This window comes from Chelonia mydas, chromosome 2 (assembly GCF_015237465.2).
Source record: "Chelonia mydas isolate rCheMyd1 chromosome 2, rCheMyd1.pri.v2, whole genome shotgun sequence".
Taxonomy (NCBI): Eukaryota; Metazoa; Chordata; order Testudines; family Cheloniidae; genus Chelonia; species Chelonia mydas.
Window position 1 is genome coordinate 215656500 of NC_057850.1, and position 27408 is coordinate 215683907.

The window sequence follows — 27408 nt, forward strand, 5'->3', positions numbered from 1 at the left end:
TGTTTTTAAATTTAATTGCTGTGGTGTTGGGGTTTTTTAAAATTAGTAATTTTAAATGGCTCTTGCACTTAATGCAAATGGTATTTTACTGTACCAGCAAAACAAGTATTTCAAGTTGCAATGTACTTTTATATTAGCTGTCATGATGCTTAAAGGAAATATCTGCTTTAAAGAATTAACCCCACAGTGCTGTGGAGATTCCTTAAGACATACGTTATGATTTATCATTAAACTGTGAAAATTCTCCATTTTAATGAGCAGTAATCCCATCAAAAGCATTCTTTTTGCAGTAAAATGGTTTTTGACAGTTGATTTTTTAATATGTTTCAGTTTAAAAGGCTTTGTTCTCATCTAAAAGTGGTGGAAGGAATGACCAGAGTCAATTTTGAAGGTACAGATAAGGTTGAAATGTAAAGACTAATTTTGATTCAATGTAAGTATAATGTAAAACTAACCTTTACATTTATTGGAAGCAGCTGTACATTGCATGACAGGGACTTCTGTAACAAATTATGCTAATTTGTCCAATCAAATTTCATTTATCACATATTTGTACTTTAAAGCAATTACAATTTACAGCACTGTGCAACACATTTAATCAAGTTTAAACAATTCCAATAAGTGTAACTGACACTGATGAATCAATACTCAAAATGAGCAAATATTAATGGACTGATCTATTTAGAGAAAATGAAAAAAAAAAAAAGTTGTTGTCTATTTGGTCCTTAGGTCCTAACCAGTGTAAACTCCTGTCAATCATAGATTCCAAAGCCGGAAAGGAACCTTGTGATCATCCAGTGTATCCTCCGGTATAACACAGGCAGTAGACTGTATAACTTCCCCAGTATGGTTGCAGACTGTAACAATTCAGCTAAGGACTACAGAGTGTCCGGTGGCACCTTAGAGACTAACAGATTTATTTGGGCATAAGCTTTTGTGGGTAAAAAAACCCACTTCTAAAAAACCATCTGAAGAAGTGGTTTTTTACCCACGCAAGCTTATGCTCAAATAAATCTGTTAGTCTCTAAGGTGCCACCGGACTCCTTGTTATTTTTGTGGATACAGACGGACACGGCTACCCCCGGATAACTAAGGACTAGGTTTTGTAAGGGAATATTACCAGACTTATGGCCACTGTTCAAAATGAATGATGTATATGTAGATCCACTTTCTGCAGTGTGTGAGCTATTGATCATTTAATATTACTAAGTGAGAGTTAGGTAACCTATAGGTGAATGAAGGACAGCAGAATTACCGTTCCAGTAACAGAATGTACAAGTGCAAGAAATGCGGTATGAGAAACTGTGGTGCCTAGAAGCGCTAATTCTGGACCAGGGACCGTACAACCACTGAAGAAAAAGAAAGTCCGTTCCCCAAAGAGCTTACAACCTAAGATGAAGTGCATGCCTCCAATATGGTTGGTGTTCAGTGCAGTTTTACATTAAAATTTGCTTAAGTAAACTACTGGTAGAATTGTCTCTTGCACTGGATGTGGCAAGTTGACTCAATTTTATCATGGTTTAGGTTTTTTAAATGTAGATGTACCTTGCTTATATAAGTAGACACTCACTCCATTTACTTAATATGCACTAGAGCAGGGGTGGCCAACCTGTGGCTCCGGAGCCATATGTAGCTCTTCAGAAGTTAATATGCGGCTCCTTGTACAGGCACCGACTCTGCGACTGGAGCTACATGCGCCAACTTTCCAGTGTGCCAGGGGGTGCTCACTGCTCAACCCCTGGCTCTGCCACAGGCCCTGCCCCCACTCCACTCCTTCCCGCCCCCTCCCCTGAGCCTGTCATGTCCTCGCTCCAACCCCCCCCCCCCCCCAGCCTCCTGTACATCACAAAACAGCTGATCGGGAGGTGCGGGGAGGGAGTGGGAGGCGCTGATCGGCAGGGCTGCCGTCTGGCGGGAGGCACAGGGCGGGGGGGAGAGCTGATGGGGGGCTACTGACATATTACTGTGGCTCTTTAGCAATGTACTTTGGTAAATTCTGGCTCCATCTCAGGCTCAGGTTGGCCACCCCTGCACTGGACCACTCACAAGCAGCAACTAGTCTGCAACAAGAGAAAAAAATGTTGCAAGAGGATACATGTTTTCAGATTACTTTCTTTTAATTTCAGTATTTAATTTAAAAGTTATGGTACAAGAAATTTTGTATACAAAGGCACTAACTAGTAGATCATTGGCATAAATGCTAGAAAATTTCACTTAAATTTCACCTTAAATATATTGCTTATTCTTTCAGTACGTAATCAATATACTGTATCTCTCTCATGAATTTTCAATGAAGAAATGTAACTGTTGCTGGGTGTTACTTCTTTTGTGGAAGAGTTTCCATATATTTGCATATAATGGAAAGCATGACTTCATCTGCACCAGCCCCTATTGACAGTAGTCTTGAGTCTCTGCAGAGAAAAAGAATGGGTGAAAACATTTGTATGATACATCAGCTGAAAATTCATGCTGAACTGAAATGTTTCCTCCCCCCCCCCCCCCCATTTAGTTACTACAAAGCTACTTTTCGTCCGGTTTTATTACACAGAAACATACTCTAGCTGTAAAAGTGTATATACTTCCTAGACAAAACCTTAGTTAATATTATACATACACATCAATCAGAGTGAAGGAACTTTTCAGGTTGTTTGAAAAGAAAAACACAGCATTGCTTCAGACATAGCCTAAAGTTTGGAAGTGCAGTTTTCTTCAAGTGTAATGCTAGCTCTGAATTTCAGTAATTTTGTTTCCCCTTCAAAGTAAAGCTTATGAAGGATTTGCCCCTTTGCTACCTTCCTGCAGCTCTAAAAATCGGCCAGAGAAACCTTTAAAGAGCAGCTTGGTGTTCCATTGTCTACACTGTTTAGATTGTCCAAGATTGTTAGGCTAACACTTGAAATCTCCATGCTCCCCACGACGAAGGCTGCACTTTACAAAAGGAATTGTGGCCCATCTTTTCTCTGGAAATGTGTCTGCTGGGGATGGAGGGTAGAGAGAGCAGGTTCCCTAAAAAGGTTGTAGGGAGAAAAGGCATCTTGCATCCTTTAACTTTTCAGAAATTCAGTGTAGTCTGTAACATTGAACTTCAGTGATCTCTGTAGTGAAGGGTCACAATCAAACAGCAGCGAGGGTTCTGCAGAACACTGCGGGCAGTCCATTTTTGCACGACTTTGGAGTAAATACTACTTCTTAAAATACATTATGGTATCCAACATCCACCCTGATCTGATAAGACTATTTTTAAGGCCTTACTTTTACTCAGTTTATCTTCCTGGAAGGGCCGCTCTAACCCGACTTACTTTTGAGTGGGTGGTTTCAGCAATAGTAATTGAAAAGCTGGCTGTTATACCACTGAGCCATCCCCACCCGCAATGCCTAAATTCTCATAGCAACTCAGATCTATAAACCACCATGCCCCTGCTCTTTCCTATTTTCTTTGTAAATTTGATTTTCCCTGGGGGAAAAAATTGTTTTGCTAAACTACCACTCTTCAATTCAATAGCGACATTGTGGTAATCAGACACATATCAAGAAAAGAAGAAATTACTTAGTCATTCTAGATCAGATGTATACGTTCATAAGATTTATGGTCTGTTTGAAAAAACAACATAAAAGGTTACACTGACTTTTTAAACATTTTCTAAAAAACCACAAAATACTGTGACTGCAAACGCTTGAAGAAAAGGAGGACTTGTGGCACCTTAGAGACTAACAAATTTATTTGAGCATAAGCTTTCGTGACTTACAGCTCACTTCATCGGATGCATTAAGTGGAAAATACAGTGGGGAGATTTATATACACAGAGAACATGAAACAATGGGTGTTACCATACACACTGTAACCAGAGTGATCACTTAAGGTGAGCTATTACCAACAGGAGAGCGGGGGGGGGGGGGGGGGGGGGGGGGGAAACGGGACGACACCCCTTGTAGTGATAATCAAGGTGGGCCATTTCCAGCAGTTGACAAGAACGTCTGAGGAACAGTGGGGGGGGATAAACATGGGGAAATATAAATCTCCCCACTGTATTTTCCACTGAATGCATCCAATGCAGTGAGCTGTAGCTCACGAAAGCTTATGCTCAAATAAATTTGTTCGTCTCTAAGGTGCTACAAGTCCTCCTTTTCTTTTTGTGAATACAGACTAACACGGCTGCTACTCTGAAACCGAGCAAATGCTTGGTTATTCAAAGTAACAACTTAAAAACCATACTTATAATTTTATCTATTACTAATAAAACTTTGCCTAGCAATAACTAAAAGGTATTTGAGAAAAAGAAATCTTTTGGATTTACCCCACTTTGCACATTTGGCAGCACCATTTACAGTCATTTTACCTGTTTCATAAGCATAGCCAATAATCAATTTCCCCTGTTGCTTGCCTGGGTTTTACACACAGCAACTGGGGAAGAAAAACATTTAAAAAGCAGGAATGCGAGACTGCAACACTGTAACAGATGACAGAAGTCAGAGGTAGCTCCTAGTATTTTAAACTACTGTAAAAAAATTTTGTGATAACTAGATTTCAGGTTGATCATAACTCTTTACAAATTTAAACAGTTTCTAATAAAGCAAATTACTTAGTCACTGACAAGCTAAAAAAGTCATGTTATATTAAAATGAAATCTAAGTTTGTTGAATATCCAAATATGTAATATATGGAAGATGTCTGTCTATATAAAATGGGGATCTTTCCATGAAACAATCATATATCTGGAATCAGTGAGCGAAAATGATTTTCTCTTCCTCCTCTCCCCCCAAAAAAGAAAAGAAAAATCCTTACTATATCTATTTTATTTAATAAACACTGAGATATAAGAAGTGAAACATCTGGGAAATGTATTACATAAAAGCAGCAGGATGTGTTTAGTGAGGGGGAGGCGTAACTAGCCTTCATTAATTCCACCTTCTAACAACTCTGTATGTTGGAAATACTTTTGTAGAACAAATGATTTCAGAGCTATTGAACTTAAAGTGATAACAATTACTGAAACAACTTGGCAGACAGGTTTGTACAATGTCTAGTTAAAACTCCCTACCAACACTGTTAAGCAATTTCAAATGTATTGACTGTATTAAACAGTTATCATAGTTCATGATGCTTGCTGAAGTAATAGCAGACTGACCTGTGTGTCAAGCACTAACGCTGCTTACTAAGGATTACTTTGCAAATTAATTTTCCTGGTATGACTGAATGGACATGCCATGCACTTACAGTAACAGCTGCTTGCTGCTGTACAAACGTCACAGTGATGTGAACTGATTACAGCAATGTCTGAGTAAAAGGAAGAGCTAGTATTAGGAGACTTGCTGCTTTGTTTATTAGTAGAGATTACAAAGGATCACAGAGTAAACCTGTTTGTTCCTTCAGGTAATATTCTTACTTCACCTCTCTGGTGACTATAATTATCCAGCCATGGAATTGTATTAGTTCATAACAAAATTCTGGAGTGTGATCATCATAATTTAGGTCTATTTATAAGGCTTTTTCTTTTGAGGTGGCAAGGATTTATTTCTTTAATATTAGATGGCAGGCACAGGTTAGATCCCAATAGGAAATGTGCTGGATTTGCCAGCTGGAGAGCAAATACATAACTACACTAGTCTGCTTATCCTGGAATCCTTATACATAACTACACTATCCTGGAATGGGCCAGAACAGCCATATCAGAGTCAAACGGGTGCTCCCAGAAGTAGCAATAGTGCCAAAACCACAAGTTCAGAGGACAAATCAAACCTTTTCAAATGCATGCGATTTATTTCCATCCTCCACGTAAATCCCACTCCTGTGGCATATGTAATACAAATGTATTACAACACCACTGCCAGCAGCAGCATGTTCGGAAAAGGGCAGGAAGCTTGCAGAAAGATGCTCTGGGGAATGAAGCACTTACACTGCTCCCAGCTCGGGAAATTGCCAGATCACTACCTTGTGGTCAACACATCCGAGCTCTTTTTCAGCCAGCCCACATCAGCCTTGCCTCTCTGAAGCAGCAGTTCTACAGCCTTTCTAACAAAGGGACGGCAGTTTTATATCAGACGTTTTTAAATTACACTTTCCTTCTTCTGTTGCATTGGTTTAACAGAAGAGGTTGTTAGCAATGAGACTGTTGACAGTTTATATCCTGTGCTGTGTAATCTTTAGTAAAAGTATTTCAAGAGCTTTATTTCTAGAAACAAAGTAACACATTATAAAGAAGTAAAATTTTTATAACTTCCAGTTTTTCAATTTTCCTATTGCCACTTTACACAGAAATGGTATATTTACTAATACCTTGACAGACCTAACCCTGATTCCACTAACACTTTGTTAGGCATCTTGTTATGAGGTTTGATATGCAAGCTGAAATCTACTATAAGCAAGAGAATTTAAGATCCATATTTTGTTTATGTAAAAATGCATACAGCAATAACTTTACTTGGCATATAGGCTATAACCATCCTCCAAAAGAACACAGGTACTGGAGCCAGCATCCCACTTAAAGGATTATTGGCAATGCATAGAAAATACTCTCCTTACAATTTTGCTCATTTCTATAGTCAGTATTTCTCTTCCCTCTGTTTTTATCATCTTTGCATGAATCTCAGTGGGCTCAGGGTGTATAGTTTGGCATCTCCCTTTTAAAAGTCCACAGAGTCTCTACAGGTAAAATTTACTCATGGTGTGTAGGGCCACTGTAAGGCCTTTGCATCTCTTAAATCCCATCCAAGGGGCAGCATTGAGGGAGCGAGAGGCAGAACTTCATTCCTCCACATGTCTTGGAAAGGATCCCTGAGCTAGCCCCACACAGGCTGCCAGAGAAGAATACTGGAAGGTCCACCAGGGGAAAGGTTGTTGGAGCTGTGTGGAGTGTTGAGTTTCAAAAACAGGAGCCTAAAGGTAGACTCCTGAATCCATTTTTATGGGGGGTCAAGTTCTGTTGCTCATTCATTTTTATTTTGGTTCTGTAATTTGTGTCAGGAGCACCTAGGATAGGCACCCCCTTGCTAATGGGGAAAGGACCTGTCATTAAGGTGTCCTTCTCTCTGGAGCTACTGCCTTAGAGACATATAGGGCTAATGGTGAACTGTAGAAGGAATATGGAGTCACCAGTGACCACTCCCTTTACTTGAGCTTCAGACGAGCCTTGTGGGTAGATTAAACCACACAATTACTGTTTAAAGCGGTGATCCTGCAAAAGGGATCTTCTTCCATGTTCCTTGACCGTTACCCCTAGGCAAAGTAACATTGGAGCCAATGAAACTCTGTGCCTGTGGATCCCACTGCAGGATCAGGCAGGAGATAATCAAAGGATCAGATCTGTGGCTTGTGTAACTCCAATGGAACTTCATTATTTACATCAACTGAGGGTCTGTTCCAGATTATTTTCACTGCAGCAAAACTGGAAAGAGCAAACATCCCATGTAGGGTTTTTAATACTCCATATATTTGATCAAAGTTATTTAAAGCAGAGTCAAAACCTTTCACATTGTCAAACAGTGACTCACCTGTAAAGTCTGCTCACTAGCACCTCATTGGTGAATCCCATTCCTCCCCAGAACTGGAGGCAATTATCACTCAGCTCACGGGCTAGACGACCTGCCTTTAGTTTAGCCATGGAAGCAAATTTGGTCACATCATTGCCTCTGATATAGAGAGCTAAAATAAAAAAGCACAAATTCTATAGTAAGTCACCGACTGCAGTGTAACTTCACTCCCAACCCCCTTCCCACAGATTTCCAATCATGACAATTTTTTTATATTAAGAGTATATTCCTGAAGTCAAATGTGGAAGCTTACCAACAGCCTGGTAGAGCAGAGAGCGAACAAGTTCCACCTCAGTTGCTAATTCTGCCAGGCGAAAGTGCACTGTTTGGTTATGCAGTACTGGCTGGTTGTATATTTTCCGTTGGCGAGTATAGTCAATAGTTTCTTGTATCACATTTTCCATTGGTGCCAGGACTAGAGGAATCAAAGCACAGAGCAACAGCTGTTTTTACTCAAGGGTTTTGTGGTTATGTGGTGTGTGTGAGGTTTGTTAAAAAGGAAGACTTTTTTTTCCTCCCAGCTTGTGTGAAATAGGTACAATGAATAAACTAGTTATTTAAAAATAAATTATTCTATGGGGCTTATTTACTATTTATAGTTTCACTTCCCTACAGATGTCGGTCATTCCGATATGTCTTGAAGAAAGACTTTAGAGTATATGTATGTATAAATTGGAATACTAAGAACATCTTCTTTTCTATATCTACTGCCAATACCCTTGTCCATGCTTCAGTAATCTCCTAGCTTGATTACTGTAACCTTCTTCTCTCCTTTCACCTCGTTCCTTCTAGGCCATCCACATGGCACAGCTGCCAAACTCATCTTCCCTGCCTCATCACCCATCTTTATGAGTCCCTTCAGGGACTCCACATCCCATTCTGCATCACTTTCAAGGCTACTCCTTGCTTCTGTCTCATCACTGGTCACCCATCACACCCATATAACCTTCTGTACATGTTGGGACAAGCTAAAGGAACAAAGAATTCTGAACTGTAGGAACATAAGAATTACTATACTCAATAAGACCATTAGTCCATAGAGTCCAGTGGCCTCAAAGGATGGTGTAAGAATCCTAGAGTGTTACCCTGGATTTGAGGGGTAGGAGTGTACCCCAGAATGTGATCATGCTAATGGCAATCCTATTATGTGCACTCAACCACCATGAATTAATAAAATAGAACACCACATAGTATAGGGTTAATTTGAAAGCAGGCTTTTAGAGGCAAGGTCAAAACTAGCTGGCAATTTCTGCTAATCAAAATAGGAGGGGAGAGAAAAAGGTCAACAACTGAGACTGAAAGAAAATAAGTGGACAGAAAACCTTGAATCTGGGCGCCTTTGATATAGAAGTTTATTACAATTAAGATTGTTAGGAATGTTTGTTGATAAGTAGTTTATTGAAAGTTAGGAAAAGTGATGATTTAGTAGGGGTCACGATGACCTACGTGTTTTGTAGAAGTTAGTTATAAAGATTAGCTAATACAGTGTACTTGGAGCAGACCTCTGAAGCCATCCTGAGACACATTTTTCCCTACACCTTTTCTCCCCAGTGGGTTAGCAACTGGCCAAAGTAAACCTGCTGTTAATTACTCAATACTATTCCAGATTTTAGGTAAATATTTGGGATGTTCTAAACTTATTGCTTATGTCTGTGTGTGCTTAAATCTAATAAACTGCAGTTTTAGACAGAGCACGCTTACTTGCATTAATCTTTTATCAGATGGAATTTCTGTGTTCCCGTTGATTTATTCTTGATACCACCTAGAGTGAAATAGTTAAGTTACCACTACTGTGGGTTCTGAAAACCCTGGGTAACAACAGTAGACATATGTGGAACAATCTGCTCCCCTGTACATAATTTCCCATGCCTAGTCTTTCTACAACTCTCCTTAAACTAGAAGAAATGAACTAAGCTCTCTTCATTCTACTGATAACCAATGTGCAAGGTCATTCCTCAGGGATACAAAGGGGACATCCCCATCTACTCCCAAGCCTAACAATCTGCCACATCAGAATGCAGAACACCTCATGCCTAAACATTTATCATTGTTCTCTGACTTGGCCCTGGCTGCATGACTCACAGACCTGAGCCCCCATGCACAAATTAAATATTTAGAAAGATACCATTTTACAGACTTAGCACACATTAAACTTTCCCATCACCTCCAAGTTGAATATAGGAATTAATAAATAAAAGAGATCTGCACTTTACTGTCCAGGTCCCCAGTCTTACAGTGTGATCTGCTAGCATCTGTGGGACTCTGTAGGGGTCCATGTTGTCCTGAGGGCAACATGACAGATTTTTAAAATTGAATGGGCATGTGACATTATGAACAGAAAGGTGTGCTTCATTATTTTCTTCAAGAAAGCAAGAAACACAGCTTTTATTAATGTCTGTGATATATTTACTATATTATACATAAGTGGTTCGCCACTTGCGGCCCAATCAGCACACAGCTGTGGCCCATGTGACATCCTCAGGGTTATGCAAGTAGTATTGCATGTGGCCCACAATGGTAAATAGGTTGAGAACCACTGCTATACACCAACTATAAAGAACTCAAAGAAGACTCCACACCACAGTTTACCCAGGAATTTAAGGATATCATCAAATCCTCCCCCAAACAACTCAAAGAGAAACTCTACAACCTCATCCCCCACAAATCCACTCCAGGGACCTTCTATATGCTTCCCAAAATACACAAACAAGGGAACCCAAGCAGACCCATCATATCTGGCCACAGCACTCTGACTGAGGGAATATCAGGACTCATAGAACCCATATTCCAACTACTCACCGCACAAAGGGCCAGCTTCCTCCATGACACAACTGACTTCCTCCAGAAACTCCACAACATTTATAACCTCCTCAGAACACCATCCTTGCCATTATGGATATCAGTACCCTGTACACCAACATCCCTCGCATTGCTGCCTGCCTCAAATATTTACAAGATAATGGACAGCCCTCAGATATCCACTCCAAACACATCATCAAACTCATCCATTTCATCCTCACTCATAAGAATTTTACATGCAACAATGAACACTTTGTCCAAACCATGGGAACAGTGATGGGTAGTAGGACGGCTCCACGATATGCCAACATCTTCATGGGACACCTTGAGGAAGAATTTATGGACAAATGCAACACAAAACCAATGATATACCTGAGATACGTTGATGATATTTTCATTTTCTGGACCGATGACATACACTCCATCATAGATTTCCACCATAACTTCAACAACTATCACCCATCCCTCAAATTCTCTGTAGAACACTCCCACACTAGCATCAACTCCCTGAACACCATGATCAGCTTCAACAATGGAACTCTACAAAAAACTATATACAAGAAACCCAACATAATCACACCTGCCTTCACAGACCTAGTAACCACGCAAACACATCAAGAAATTTATCTACAGCCAAGCACTCAGATACCACAAAATAGACTCTGAGGAGAAAAACTGGGATATATACCTCAACATACTTAAAACTGCCTCCCCCAAACAAGGACACTCCACCAGAGAAGTAGCTCACATCATGTAACAGGCCACCCAAGTACCCTGAAAAAGCTGCTTCCATACAGAAATAAAACCCGCTCTGACCGCACATACCTAGTTGTCACTTACCACACCCCACACTGGAACCCATATGGATTATCATCAAACAATTACAACACATACACAATGGGGACCACACTCTGAAAGAAACCTTTCCTGAACCCCCTCTTTTGGCCTTCAAACAACCGCCAACCTCTCCGAGCTCATCACTAGAAGCAAGGTGAGGATACACCAGATAGGATACACCAACTCAAAGCGGCAGCAGCCCTTGCCAGAACAAGAAACGCAAAGCCTGTAGGCATATCTCCACTGCTCTGATGATCAACACTCCCACAACATACCTATCAAGATTCATAGGTCCTACACTTGCCTATCACACATATGGTGTACCTCATACAGTGCACTAAATGCCCCAATAACAACTATGTGGGTGAAACCAGACAAACACTGCTCTCACATGAACTCACACAGAAAAATGATAAAAAACAAAAACACTCCATCACCTATGGGTGAACACTTTTCACAACGCGATTACTCTGACCTCCCAGTCCTCATTCTGAAAGGAAATCTGCGCAACACTTTCAAGAGACAAGCCTAGAAGCTTCACTTGATAACTTTGCTAGACACTAAAAATCATCAACTGAAAAGAGACACTGGATGACTGGTGGGATGTTAACTGGTTACTTCACCTTTAATGGTCCCTTGAAATGTGTGTTAACTACTTACGCTAAACAATCTGTTCCACCTTGTATTTAGCTGTGACAGTCTGGGTACATTTCCCAGATCTGAAGAAGAGCTCTGTGTGACTCAAAAGCTTGTCTCTTTCACCAACAGAAGTTAGTCCAATAAAAGATATTACCTCACTCACCTTGTCTTTGTGACACATTTAGCAGACAAAGAGAGAAAGGAATGTTTAATAATTTGGGACCACATTTTGATCTGGCAAAATAAGATTTTTATGAAACATAAGGCCAATAAAAACATTTCCAGAAAATTATTCTTTTTGTTCTATTCTTAATATAAATTCCAATGGAAACAGATTAAAACAAAATTCTTTGAAGATGTGCTACTTCCTCAGGTATACAAACTATGGATTAGGCTATCAGATAGACTTGACCTGGTCTATGCTTTATAGGAACAATTTTGTGTCCAGAAATAATTGCATCTGCACTGAACTGCAAGGGGACACTTTACAAGATAGACTTCAACCTTCTCATTTGTGGGTCCCAAGAAGTGAGTAGATTATCTAGAAATGTTTACGCCTGCAGGGATGGAGGCTGGCCCTGAAAATCTGCCCCTATTTAGAAAATAAAAGATTTTAAAAATATCATTTTACATGCAACTTAGGCCCAGTCCTATATTTGGTTTCCCAGGGTTGAATCCCCACTCCCATGCGGATCCAGTGGCAGGATTGGAGCCAGAGGTATGAAGAGATTTTTAATATAATATAGTTTTAACCTTGCTGTCCTTTAAAAAAATGAAAAGGAAATACACATTATTCTGTCAACTAATGTTTCTCTCAGTACAACAAAAAGTCTTTGTCAGCACATTACAGGCATCACATTACTTTTTAGGCTGAGCTACAGGACCACAGATCCCTGCAGATCACATATTTAAAAAATATCTTAAAAATGAAAAATTGTTTCCAAGGCTGTGCTAATTTGGTTGACTTTGTTTTCAGAGAAATTCAGTCTCAGATGTTTTTTAACAACATTAATCCCTTTACAAAAAGCTGCATGGCTTTATCATGTCTACCAGGAAGTTTCTCTGAACCTCTGTCACCTTTCTCATAACAGGACTCTTTTCCCCATTTCACTGTTATTTCCACAGATAAAGTGTAATTTAATCCTCCATCCTTCAATTTTGATTTCTCAGCCACTTTCTTTTGTTTGTCTTTTATTTCAACATCCATATTATATTCTAAACTTGGAGGAACTTTCTATTACGTTTTATAGAGAAAATTTGTACACCATACCTACAGAATGGCAGACTATATCCTGGAAAGCTGTGACTCTTAAAAGTATATAGGGGCCATAGTGGACAAGAAACGCAACATGAGCTCCCAATGCGATAGGGTGACCAGACAGCAAGTGTGAAAAATCGGGATGTGGGTTGGAGGTAATAGGAGCCTATATAAGAAAAAGACCCAAAAATTGGGACTGTCCCTATAAAATCGGGACATCTGGTCACCCTACAATGCGATGCTGCGGCAAAAGGGGCTAATGCGATACATGGATGTATAAATGGGAGTAACAACAGTAGGGAAGTATATGGCATTGGTGAGACTGATACTGGAATAGTGCATACGTTCCTCGGGATGTTGACAAATTGGAGAGGGCGCAGAAAAGAGCCACAAAAATGACTCTAGGGTTGGAGAACACCTTTACAGTGAGAGACTTAAGAAGGTCTATCTGTTCAGTTTATCGAAGACCAAACTGAGAAATGACTTGATTACAGTGTATAAGTACCTTCACAAGGAGAAAATACCTGGTACCAAAGAGCTTTTCAGTATAGTGAAGTAAGCCATAACAAGAACCAATGCCAATGCCCAGAACCTGAAGCCAGACAATTTAATCAGAAATAAGGCACACATGTTTAACAATGAGGGTGATTAACCACTGGAACAAATTACCAAGAAAAGTGGTGGATTTCCCATGTCTTCAAACAAGACTGGCTGCCTTTCAGGAAGATTGCTTTAGCCAAAACCACAACTTATTTTACTCATTAGTGGAATAACTGGATGAAATGCAATGGCGTGTGACACACAAGAGGTCAGGGTAGACAATCCTATGATCCCTTCTGACCTTAAACTCTATGGCTCTGCGATGTAATTCCTGCCACATCAAAGCAGAAGAGAAGGGAAAATTTGGAAGTGGTTAAAATTTGAGTGGCATTCCCAGTGGGACAGCTGTTGGAATGTTCACTTATCCCTGTGGAGAGAGGGGAACATCAGCTCTTCAGTTACTGTGGTAATTATGAGAACAAGTCATAAGAGAGAGAGAGATCTGCAAATTAAAATTTAAAAATTGACAAGATTTCAACGGGGACAAAGCTGTCTTTTCCTTGCATACAATCCCCAAGGGATAGATGGTAACTGCTGTGTAATGACATACTAATTAATTAAGAAAAAAAGCTTCTATATGGCTTTGATGGGACTGGTAGAAGAGCAGAATGATACAAATATCTGTAGGAAGAATCTTGTCACAGCGAGACTCTTTTGCCTTTTTGGGGGCGGCGGGGGGGATACTTTGTCTTTTAAGCTTCAGCAGCAAACCTTTGTCTGTGTTATGGAAAGAATTCTGCAGTTGACCCCAATGGTTAACGGACAGCTTGTGACTGACTTTGTGGATATGCAAGACTGAGGAGATGGAAAAAGGAGTTACTCCCAGCCCAGGGCCTAGAGACAGTCAAGATTCTTGCACTCTTCGGGTGAAATTCACCTCTGTGCAGAGGGCCAGCATAAGGCTGAACAGGAAAAATCCAGCTTCGTCCCTCTAGCCCTGGGCTGGAGGAGGCATACTCAGTCCCTCTGATAGGGTGGTGCATGCACAGTCTGGTCAGCACTAAGAACTAGGAGAGGCTGGGGCATGCTTAGGGAGGGTGGATTCTTTAGCGATATTAGGTGTTAAGCGCTAGCAACTGTGACGGGGCAAGGCCAGATGGCTATAAAAAAGTAGTGGGAGGTAGATATATTAGCTCCAGGCTAAACAAATCCCTGGCACCAGGATAAGTGAAATGGCAGCTGCTCCAGGTCAATTAAGACACCTGGGGCCAATTAAGAACTTTCCAGAAGGCAGGGAAAACGCTAGGTTGATTGGGACACCTGAAGCCAATTGGGGCTGGCTGAAACTAGTTAAAAGCCTCCCAGTTAGTCAGGTGGGGGTGCATGTCAGGAGCTGTGGGAGGAAGTTGCGCTGTTGGAGAGACTGAGTCGTACACACCATATCAGGCACAAGGAAGGAGGCCCTGAGGTAAGGGTGAAGTGGAGCTTGAGGAAGTGAGGGCTGCTGTGGGGGAAGTAGCCCAGGGAATTGTACATGTCATGTTTCTAAAAGGTCAGCTACCATAGCTGATACTATTAGGGTCCCTGGGCTGGAGCCCAGAGTAGAGGGTGGGCCTGGGCTTCCCCCCCCCCACACACACACCTTTGCCCCCTGATTAATTGCTGAGACTGGGAGACAACAGAGACTGTGCAAGGAAGGATAAGTTTGCCTCACCCCCCTCGCTGGCTTATGATGAAAATGGCTCAGTAGACTGTGACCCTCATCTCTAGAGAGAGAAGGGTTATGTGGAGGGTCACAGTGAGCCTCTGAGGCTAGCAAAATCCGCCAGGAAACACGGGACCCTCGGAGGCAAGAACAGAGCTTTGTCACACAAGTCTCTACTGAGCATATGCAAACTGTGATTTTTCTGAGACTTATTACTTGGCCAAATTTAGGTAGATTTCCACAGGGCTGGCAAAAAGGCATATCCTTCACCCCCTACTAAATTTCAAGTCCCCACTCCAAAGCCTGAGGATGCTAGAGTTGTTCAAAGAAAAGGTCACCAGATTTTTTTTTTTAAGATGAGCCAAACAGCCTATTTTTTCCTAACTTCATTCTCAGAAATCGCTGAACCATTTTGGATGACATTTTCCAGAAGAATTGAGACTGAATACAGATGCCCAGCATGTAAAATTTCAGCCCGAACAGTTAAAGTTGGACAAAGTTATAAGCAACTGAAAACAGCATCATATAATGGGACACATTGGGCAATCTTAATAACAGACAGAGCTACCAGTCCTGTCTAAAATACCTTTACATAACTTTGAAATTTTAGTAAAGATAATCTTCTTAGAGTGGGCCAAATAATACTAAGTAAATATTGTAAAAGAGTGAATGGTTCAGGAGGCTGGTAAAGGGACACAGGTTTGAATTTGTCCTGCGTTAGTAATGATTGAAATTTGATACCATTTGATTACTATTTGGTAGTCCAAGTTAAGTTAATTATTAATAATACTCAGCACTTGTGTGGTACTTTATGCACTAATAAGTGCTGGCTGTCACAATCAGTTCTCAGTCAGTAAGTGTCTGCATCACAAGACCACCTTCACAAAACTTAAAGGAGGCACCATAAAAACAACAGTCAGACAAACAAAAAAACCCTCCATCTGCTTCTGCTTAAGTTCTGCAAAATTCCCATTGACTCCAATGGGAGCAGAAGCAAGCTCTAAATGGGTCTAGAGACTAAGCCACGCTCTCACTCCCACAGAAGAGGCCTGCCAGTTCAGGCTTGAGTCACAGAGGCAGAGCAGCACGGGGAAATTTGTCCTGCCACTGCTTATGCTGTATCTGTATCAAGGTGAATAGAAGATTTGAGATAGAGAGCTGTTAAAGAAGAGCACCCTTACACAGCCACAAAATTCTCTTAAGAAAAAACAGAAAATTATAACTTCTCCATTACAGGCAGTTTCAGAACGCAGCCTTATGGTAAATCCATGTTTGCTATTTTCCATGTGTATTATGATCATCTTTGTATTTCATTGGCAGCCCACACACACAATGCTGCTGCATTTGCATTCTTCCTCATGCTGTTGTCAGAAAGCTCCAGCAAAAGCAAACAAACACATAAAAAAACTCCAAACCAAAAAAACAAACAACAAAAACCATACAGTGCCTCACTAGTAGTATCCAAAGGTTACTTTCTTTCCATTTCATTTTTATTCCAGCTCTACAAAGATAAAGTTCTCTATGTCTAGACTATGACCAATTTTACAAAAATGAATCACAAGAGTTAGCTGTAATCCACCACCAGGAAAGTAAATTCTGTTAGTCATTTTGTAAGAGTCTTCTCTCTTGCCTGGAGTATGGCTGATGACTTACTGTTGGCTACTGCCCATAAACGCTCTTCCTGGAATTGCAACATCTGGTATGTAAAGCCCATTCCTTCCTCCCCAATTCGGTATTTGCTGGGAACTCTGACATCTTCAAAAAAGATCTGTGCTGTGTCTGATGACCTCATACCCATCTTGTCTATCTTTTTAGCAATGGAAACACCTAAAAATAAAGATGGATTAAGAAGGATACAGGGAATAAGAGTCTATGGTATATATATTAATTTAACAAAAGAGAGAGTTCTGTACTAATGTTTGCAAATTTGAAAATGTCTATGCTTAGGCTACAATAAAATCCTAAATTTAAGAAAACATGAAAGTGTCTTAAACTTAACCACAGCATTCCTTCCCTATCTGTTAGAACACCACTATTTTTAAATGGGAAATCAGAATTTTCATAATCCTAAAGACCTTACTTCTCATAATCCTAAAAAATTAATGATTTGCTAGTAGAAATGGCCTTTATTTTAATAAAAAGAAAAGGCGGACTTGTGGCACCTTAAAGACTAACACATTTATTTGAGCATAAGCTTTCGTGAGCTACAGCTCACTTCATCGGATGCATTCTCACATTACATACGTATGGAATACAATGGAGGCTTTCAGCAACTAACACCAGCTATTCATTTTCTTCTGCCAGCTAGCAGTGACCATTTTGCAGCTGGACAGTTACAGTTAAATCACTTGAAATTAATCCCCAAACAGCGTCAATGGCATAGAGGAATTTTTTTTCTTTTCACATGAGGAAAAAAAGCATTTCTGCCTCTGGTAGTCTTGAGTGGCTTCTAAATGCATATGGCTCATTATTTAACCCTCCTGAGAGCATTGCTCTTGACCCTTTGTTAATTGCTTTTTTATGAAAACAGTTTAAGCATCAGATGTCAGGGAAAATGTGTTTTGGTCCACACTGAAACACTTATTCTCACTACTGAGCTGCCATAAAAGCAATCCCACTGAAGTCCCACATCTCATCAAGGTGTGAAATTTATTCTTGCACAGATGGGCCAATGCACCACTTCAGAGGCGCATATGTCTCAGGTGGTGAATTTCACCCAACATAGGTAGGATTTTCACAATCTAGTTTCAAATGGCATCTTCTCTACAATTATGGTATCTTGCCAGGCTGTATCATTCACTCACTCCAACAAGGAGATCCAAAACTAAACAATATGAGAACTCCTCCTTTTTTTTGGCATGCAGAGATTGGATGAGCTTTACACCAGGAGGTGGGCCCAAATCCATAATTTTATTTAGCGTTATTTAGCGTTATCTAATAATCCACCTCCATAGTAGACATGATATCAGATTAGGTTGAAATAAATGTTGTGCTCTTCCAACCACAGTGTTAGCAGTGGCTTGTGTAACATTAAATCACAAACACTATGTTAATGCAATAGTAAAATTGCATGGTTAAGCAACCAAAGCTTTAGAAATGATAAAATTAAAATTGAATGCATTACCTTCATGCTCCCACCTTATGTTTGTTATGTATTAATGCACAATCTTTATTTACATGATTACACACTATGAATCAAATACCATTTCTCAGATGCATTCTTTATATAAGAAATACATATATTACCATCTTGTATTATGTTATCGTATTATTATATATGTAATATCTTGTATTATATGTATTACTGTGTGTATAGCAGACGAGGCCCCAAAAGTAATTTTTATTAAAATTGCACAATATAACATCTGAATATACTACAGATAAAATATTGTATACTGTTATACAGTAATAGTGAAAATGTGCTCATATATAGGGGCGTATATTTAAAATGACAACATAAACACTTTCAGTGATCATGTTTCTTTAGTTATGATTAAAAACTTCTTACTTTAAATAATTTACTTAGTAAAACTAAATACTTAACCCCTAGAAATATACGTATATTTTAAATGCTCTTATGGAGAAAAAGTGTTTGTAACTTGTACATCTATTAATATACTGATAACTTTCTAAGTAGTAGTATACAAGTATAAATTCTGTGCTGTAATTCTCACTCACTAAAGAAAGAGTTCAACAGTGTTTTGGAAAGATGAAAGGCGAGCACAGAAGTTTACAGTTTTTATCCTCCAAAGCTCCATGTAGTCTATAAAGATAAAATAATACACAATATATTGTGAGGAGTGGATGTAGCTGAACACCATTTTGGGGGGATGAGGTGGGGTGGGAGTGGTGGAGGACCAGAATCCAGGACAGCATTTGTGGACCCTCTCCAAGGTTAAAACACTGGATATTATGATAGTTTATTCAGAGTTTTGCTTCAATCTGTTTTTAATGATGTTTTGTAAGGTATTAATTTTGTCCTTGGCAATTACTTAACTGATCTGTTTCCACAGTAGCTTATAAACTATTCCAACAGAAGCCTATTAGACTTTTTTAAACAATATTTCTGGCCAGAAGAAACCTTTATGTTACAGTAGCTTTGGCATCAGAGTCTGAAGTCTGCAAAACATTTAATTTCCTCCCTTTGTCCCTTTCTGTTCATTCATTCATTCTGTACCTACCATTTAATATTTCAGAGTGACATAGAATCATAGGACTGGAAGGGACCTTGAGAGATCATCTAGTCCAGTCCCCTGCGCTCATGACAGGACTAAATATTATCTAGACCATCCTTGACAGGTGTTTGTCTAACCTGCTCCTACAAATCTCCAGTGATGGAGATTCCACAACCTCCCTAGGGAATTTATTCCAGTGTTTATCCACCCTGACAGTTAGAAGTTTTTTCTAATGTCCAACCTAAACCTCCCTTGCTACAATTTAAGCTCATTGCTTCTTGTCCTAGTCTCAGAGGCTAAGGAGAACAATTTTTCTCCCTCCTCCTTGTAACAACTTTTTATGTACTTGAAAACTGTTATCATATTCTCTCCAAGTCAGTGGTGGGCAACTTGCGGCCCGTCAGGGTAATCTGCTGGCAGGCTGCCAGACTGTTTGTTTATATTTGCACGGCTATCTGCAGCTCCCATTGGCTGAGAACGGCAAACCGCGGCCACTGGGAGCTGTGGGTGGCCGTGCAAATGTAAACAAATGGTCTGGTGGCCCACCAGCAGATTACCCTGACGAGTCGCGTACAGCCCACAGGTTGCCACAACAGCTCTAAGTCTTCTCTTCTCCAGACTAAACAAACCCAATTTTTCAATCTTCCCTCACAGGCCATGTTTTCTAGACCTTTAATCATTTTTGTTGCTCTTCTCTGGACTTTCTCCAATTCATCCACATCTTTCCTGAAATATGGTGCCCAGAACTGGACACAGTACTCCAGTTGAGGCCTAATCAGCGCAGAGTACAGCAGAAGAATTACTTCTCGTGTCTTGCTCACAATATTCCTGTTTATATATCCCAGAATGATGCTTGCTTGGTTTTTTTTTTTTTTTTTTTTTTTGGCAATAGTGTTACGCTGTTCACTCATATTTAGCTTGTGATCCACTATGGCCCCCAGGTCCCTTTTTGCAGTACTCCATCCTAGGGAATATTTGCTTGGTTACTTTATTTGACAATATAACACTGAGTTGAGGACATATTATGTTCTCTCCAAAAGATTGTATATCATGTGCTATAAAACGCAATAAAAAGAAAACTGTAAGAAAAACAAATCAGTGCTTTTACCTGGTAGGTTCATTGGTAGACATATAAGAGATTTATTTTGGTGGGGAGGTCCTTCACTGGAATTTGCCAGCAGGCACATCCAGTCAGCTTGACATCCTGAAGTAATCCACATCTTGCCACCATTTATGACATAGTCATCGCCTTTTCTTACTGCTGTTGTTTTGATACCTATTTAAAAACAAATGTGAAATAAGAGGTTCTTTTCACGGATCAGGTGATTGAGGTGTGATTGGTAGCGTTAATCTCTCAGTCACATCAGCAGTCAGACAGCTAGCATTCACTCATTGCTCAACAAGTGTTGAGAGTCGTGGAAGCAAATGCTAAAGATACCATAATTGTTCATGTGCATTCATTTAAGTCATATTTCAGATTAAAAAATACCAGGTACCAGGGCTGGTTCTAGGTTTTTTGCCACCCCAAGCTCCGAGAGTGCAACTGCACAAGCCAAAAAAAAAAAAAAAAAAAAAAAAGGATGGCGGCCCCTGGAATTGTGCCGCCCCAAGCACGTGCTTGCTTTGCCGGTGCCTAGAGCCGATCCTGCCTGGTACCACAATAGGATTGTGCAGACAACCTTTACGTTTGAATGACCACTCTGCTCTACTGCATTTTAGGTAATCTAAAGAAAAAAGATGAATGAAATGAAACCAGTGAGAAATGTGGGGAACCAGATCACTTAGGCCAGTGGTTCTCAACCAGAGGTACACATGCCTCTGGGGGTACGCAAAGGTCTTCCAGGGGGTATATCAACTCATCTAGATATTTGCCTAGTTTTACAGCAGGCTACAGAAAAAGCACTAGTGAAGTCAGTACAAACTAAAATTTCATACAATGACTTGTTTATACTGCTCTATACACTAAAATGTAAGTACAATATTCATATTCCAATTAATTTATAATTATTAGGGCTGTCAAGCGATTAAAAAAAGTAATCGCACTCAACTGTGCAATTAAAAAAATTAATTGTGATTAATTGCACAATTAATCGCGCTGCTAAACAAGAGTAGAATACCATTTATTTAAATATTTTTGGATGTTTTCTACATTTTCAAATATATTGATTTCAATTACAACACAGAATACAAAGTATACAGTGCTAACTTTATATTTTTTATTACAAATATTTACACTGTAAAAAACAAGAAATAGTATTTTTCAATTCACCTAATACACGTACTGTAATGCAATTTCTTTATCATGAAAGTTGAACTTACAAATGTAGAATTATGTACAAAAAATAACAGAATTTAAAAATAAAACAATGTAAAACTCTAGAGCCTACAAGTCCACTCAGTCCTACTTGTTCAGCCAATCGCTCAGACAAACAAGTTTGTTTACATTTGCAGGAGATAATGCTGCCCGCTTCTTGTTTACAATGTCACCCAAAAATGAGAAAAGGTGTTTGCATGGCATTGTTGTAGCTGGCGTCGCAAGATATGTATGTGCCAGATGTGCTAAACATTCATATATCCCCTGATGCTTAAACCACCATTCCAGAGGACGTCTGTCCAAGCTGATGACGGATTCTGCTCAACAACGATCCAAAGCAGTGCGGACCGACGCATGTTCATTTTCATCATCTGAGTCAGATACCACCAACAGAAGGTTGCTTTTCTTTTTTGGTGGTCATCGTTTCTGCATCAGAGTGTTGCTCTTTTAAGACTTCTGAAAGTATGCTCCACACCTCGTCCTTCTCAGATTTTGGAAAGCACTTCAGATTCTTAAACCTTGGGTTGAGTGCTGTAGCTATCTTTAGAAATCTGATCTTGGAACCTTCTTTGTGTTTTGTCAGATCTGCAGTGAACATGTTCTTGAATCAAACAACATATGCTGGGTCATCATCCTATAATACCATAACACAAAATATATGGCAGAATGTGGGTAAAACCATGGAGCAGGAAACATACAATTCTCCTCTGAGGAGATCAGTCAGAAATTTAATTAATGCATTTTTTTAAACAAGCATCATCAGCATGGAAGCATGTCTTCTGGAATGGTGGTCGAAGCATGAAGGGGCATTTGTAAGTTGCACTTTCACAATAAAGAGATTGCATTACAATACTTGAATGAGGTGAATTGAAAAATACTATTCCTTTTGTTTGTCATTTTTACAATGCAAATATTTGTAATCAAAAGCAATATGAAGTGAGCACTGTACACGTCGTATTCTGTGTTGTAACTGAAATAAAAAAATTTGAAAATGTAGAAAAACATTCAAAATATTTAATACATTTCAACTGGTATTCTATTGTTTAACAGTGCGATTAAAACTGCAATTAATCACGATTAATTTTTTTGAGTTAACTGCAATTAATCAATAGCCCTAATAATTACATGATAAAAATGAGAAAGTAAGCAATTTTTCAGTAATAGTGTGCTGTGACACTTTTATGTCTGATTTTGTAAGCAAGCACTTTTTTAATGAAGTGATACTTGAGGGTATGCAAGACAAATCAGAATCCTGAAAGGGGTACAGTAGTCTGGAAAGGTTGAAAGCCACTGATCTCGGATGCCCTAAAGTCAGTCCCCCTGGTTGGAGTATTTCCATTGCCTAAAAGGAACCTTGTGTGAAATAGAGCCACTGTAGTAACATGGCCAAGGCTCCCTTATGCCTGATTGATCATAGAATATCAGGGTTGGAAGGGACCTCAGGAGGTCATCTAGTCCAACCCCCTGCTCAAAGCAGGACCGATCCCCAATTAAATCATCCCAGCCAGGGCTTTGTCAAGCCTGACCTTAAAAACTTCTAAGGAAGGAGATTCTACCACCTCCCTAGGTAACGCATTCCAGTCTTTTACTACCCTCCTAGTGAAAAAGTTTTTTCTAATATCCAACCTAAATCTCCCCCACTGCAACTTGAGACCATTACTCCTCGTTCTGTCATCTGCTACCACTGAGAACAGTCTAGAGCCATCCTCTTTGGAACCCCCTTTCAGGTAGTTGAAAGCAGCTATCAAATCCCCCCTCACTCTTCTCTTCCGTAGGCTAAACATCCCAGTTCCCTCAGCCTCTCCTCATACTCATGTGTTCCAGTCCCCTAATCATTTTTGTTGCCCTCCGCTGGACTCTTTCCAATTTTTCCACATCCTTCTTGTAGTGTGGGGCCCAAAACTGGACACAGTACTCCAGATGAGGCCTCACCAGTGTCGAACAGAGGGGAACAATCACGTCCCTCGATCTGCTGGCAATGCCCCTACTTATACATCCCAAAATGCCATTGGCCTTCTTGGCAATAAGGGCACACTGTTGACTCAATGATCCTTGCTTGCCACTTGGAACCACTGGCAGCTGGTAAGTAGAAGAGTAGCCTTATACTGGGGACCAGACCCCTCCCCCCCTGCCCCTGACTGGGTGAGCACAGAGGTGACTGAAAGCCTCCTTTGCACCCCACATTCCCTTTCTCAGCTGCATTGAGTGTTCCTCCTCTCTCTTCAGTTAAACAGAGAGACCTCTTAAGAATAAAAACAGATTACCTTTGATTTTCCAAAGTGTTATTCCAAGTGTATTATGCCAATCAAGTTAGATGATAAATAACTAGTACCTAAGCAAAGAATTTAAGTCACAATTATCTGCACCACTCCATCCCAAAATCAAAACCATATTTAGAAAGTTCTGATATTGATTTAATTTAACCAGAAAGGCATTTGTTAAAATAATTGGTCAATGCTGTGTTTCCTCTGCTAGTTACGTCACGTTAATTTACTTTCTGTTACTGGAAATAAAACTAATGATAACAGTGAACTTTCCTACAAACAGAGCCAATTTACTGGAAAGAAAATGATGGTGCATGGTACAGAGGGATTAAAGCATATCATTTCCATTACCGTTATTTAGACTAAACCACCACATGTAACACTGAATAATGATCCTGGAGATATATTTGTCTTTAGAAATCAGAAATCAAAATGTAATCTGTGTTTTTGACAGAGCAAATATTCTAGAAACTAAACATTTTACATGGTTTTATTGACCAAGAAACTTCAGCCACCATGAGCTATAATCTCATTAACCCTGTCTGCAGGATAAATTTGTACCATTATAACTCCTACTAGTTCAGATGAACCACTGTAGTTTGTAAGAGAGCTGTGTGTCTAAACTAACCATAATGGCCTGTGTAAATCTGTTCGCTGTATCCACAAACAGAGCCACTTCCAACCACTGCAGTACCAATCCATGGTGGGTTCCTCTTCACTGAAAAAGGGTGTTGTGGGAGTAGCAATCCATATGTGGAGATGTGATATATCAAATTGTTTTTCTGCAAAGCCCGTTCCATTTAATTGTTCAAGAGATAGGCTGCTTTATGCACTGAACAATGTAATGGCTTCTCTACATAGAGAGTTATTCCAGAATAGCTATTCCTAATTAACTATTCCTGATTAACTTCATGTGTTGGTGCTCTTATTCCAGAATAATAGTGCCTTATTCTCAATCCATTTTGTTCTGGAATAAGAGTGTCCACCTATGGAGTTAATCAGGAATAGTTACTCCACTTTAAATTCACACACCACCTTTTTCCAGATTAACTTTCATATGTAAATACATCCTTAATTTATAACACAGTCTTTAGGTATTGAAACAAGAAAAGGCGTATGACTACAGACATTGACTACAGAAAACTTTTATGCACAACATGACAAACTACATTAGCTCTAAACAAGAAAATAATCAACACTACAGGAGGAATTTTACACTACACAGAGTGGTCACTGAAGGAGTTGCAGGAGTGTTGTGGGATTGTGCTGGAAGGTCGTATTGCAACAGTAAAGATGAAATGCCAGGGCTTTCAGTACGTATTAGCATTGAAACAGTGCAGGGCAGAATACAGTTGTGGTCAGATTAGCTTTGCACAAATTCAATGGCAATTGTGCTGGCAATCCCGCCACACAGTTCCAAGCACTCTTGTATGTTGGGACAAGAGATGTGTTGCAAGAAGGGTAGGTGCTGGCAGTGTTCGCTCCCTAGCACAGACAAGGCTAGACAAGTGAAACTGAACAGGTGCAATAAGTAAATAAAGACAAAAGGGCAACCAGTAAACAAAGACAGCAAAACTCTAGGGTCAGTATGAAAGGCATCTGTAAAATATCTTCCCTGACTTTATAAAATTATACTTTCGTTTGAAAATAATTTCAAGCATATTAACCTTTTCCTGTATTTCACAAGATTACTATCTGCCCTAACTTATTTAGATAGTGGAGTCAGTTGAAAAGTACAATTCACAGCAGAATCTGCAGTGAAGGAGTCACTGTTTGTGAAATCATAGAGGAAATGGAAGAAAATCGGCATTATGATACATTAAAGCAGTTTCCAGATGACTGCCCAATATCTTCCAGTTGTCACCACTGTAAATAAGTTCAGATCTCCATTAGCAGGTGTTGCAAGTGCTATGTCTATATCAGTAAGCCGTGCTGGTCTAGGGCTATTTTCTGCAATATGGAGAGTTAACTCATTCAGTCTCTTCAAGTGTAGAATACTTTTCTTTTGAACAGTGGGCCAGATTCAGCAGTGACCTAAAGAATGACACCTCCCCACCTTACTTTATAATCTCTTGTTAGTTGTGCTTTCTTTTATTCTCTCATGAGGAACTAAATCACACTAGATTCACACATCTGTTGAATGACAAATCAGTGCAAATTACACCACTTTACCACTTAAAGCTACTTAAATCCCTCTCTGACCAGTTTATGAGACAGTATAATTTACACTAATATTTACATCACTGCTGAATTTGGCTCAGAGACTTCCATAGTCTTGTTGGTCTGTTCTCCTTTTCCAATCTTGCCCATACTAGTCATTTTTCCTAGAAATTTCCCACCAAAACCACCATGGTAGTAGCAATGATGGGGGAATCCAGATAAACAGGGTACTGACATTTTCATCACCATGTCATCTAAGTTCTGCTCCACTATGTTAGCTTTAGCAATCCTAGGCATAATCAGTTTGCTTACTTGCAACATCTGACCCTGCTCCAGGTTCACTGACTCCTAAACAAGCCACTACTTCTCCAGCTATAGTTGGTACAAGGAACTGTCGTTTCAGCTCATCAGAACCAAATCTGCAATGAAAGAATGGAAACACAGACTGTTAAAGGCTTTTGAAGGGGAGTTATGCGTATAAAATCTAGTCTTTCTTGGTGAAACGCACTCCACCCACGTAACACTTATATAATGTATCTCTATGTGGGTGGTGTGCACAGAGCAAAATCTACCTCCAAGCCCAAGGATGGGATAGAGATCTGCCAAGCTCACATTCCAACCTCTGGCTGGAATAGCAGCCACAACTACTTTGTACCCATTGTGTTGGGGGTGTCCAAATCTGTGTAAATGTGGATCCAATGACCTCTCCCCAGCCTTCTGTGCCAATCTACATCGGGCGGGCATCAAGACCATTTCCTAGGGTTGCCAATCCTCCACGATTGGCCTGGAGTCTCCTGGAATCAGCATCCATCTCCCGGTGACCAATGAAAGCAATCTGGGAGATTTTAATAGGATATTTTAAAAAAATAACATTACGTCGTGTTGGGGAAAAAAATCTCCAGGAACAGCTTTAGACTTGGCAACCCTACCATTTCCTCAGTGTATCTTCCATACCACCACTCATACTGCAGACTCTTTTGCAAACCCTCTGAACAGGGCTTAAGTGGTGTGAAGGGTCTTGTGCTAGACTGCTGCATGGCAGGGGATTTTCACCTGCCATGAACATTAGTACTACAGGTGTTAGGGTGCATCTTAAACTGGTTTTTAAATCATGCAGGGAAATCCATTATTTGCTTCTTCCCATCACATCTCCCACCAGCCTGCACTGATGCACAGGTAAAAAAGGAAAC

At 39.9% G+C, this 27408-nt stretch overlaps 1 protein-coding gene across 4 annotated transcripts in view; it reads right to left on the reverse strand.

Moving 5' to 3' along the window:
• Positions 1-2098: 2098 nt before the first annotated feature.
• Positions 2099-27408, reverse strand: part of LOC102940187 (probable acyl-CoA dehydrogenase 6) — a 136955-nt gene continuing 111645 nt past the window's right edge. For all 4 annotated transcript variants that reach the window (XM_037890669.2, XM_037890670.2, XM_043541191.1 and 1 more), the window contains exons 4-9: positions 26531-26637; positions 20589-20756; positions 16959-17132; positions 7781-7942; positions 7489-7639; positions 2099-2411 (exon numbers count right to left, since the gene is read on the reverse strand). In XM_037890669.2, the coding sequence (XP_037746597.1) occupies positions 2318-2411; positions 7489-7639; positions 7781-7942; positions 16959-17132; positions 20589-20756; positions 26531-26637 (856 nt within the window). In that variant the 3' untranslated portion in view covers positions 2099-2317. The remainder of the gene's footprint in view (positions 2412-7488; positions 7640-7780; positions 7943-16958; positions 17133-20588; positions 20757-26530; positions 26638-27408) is intronic.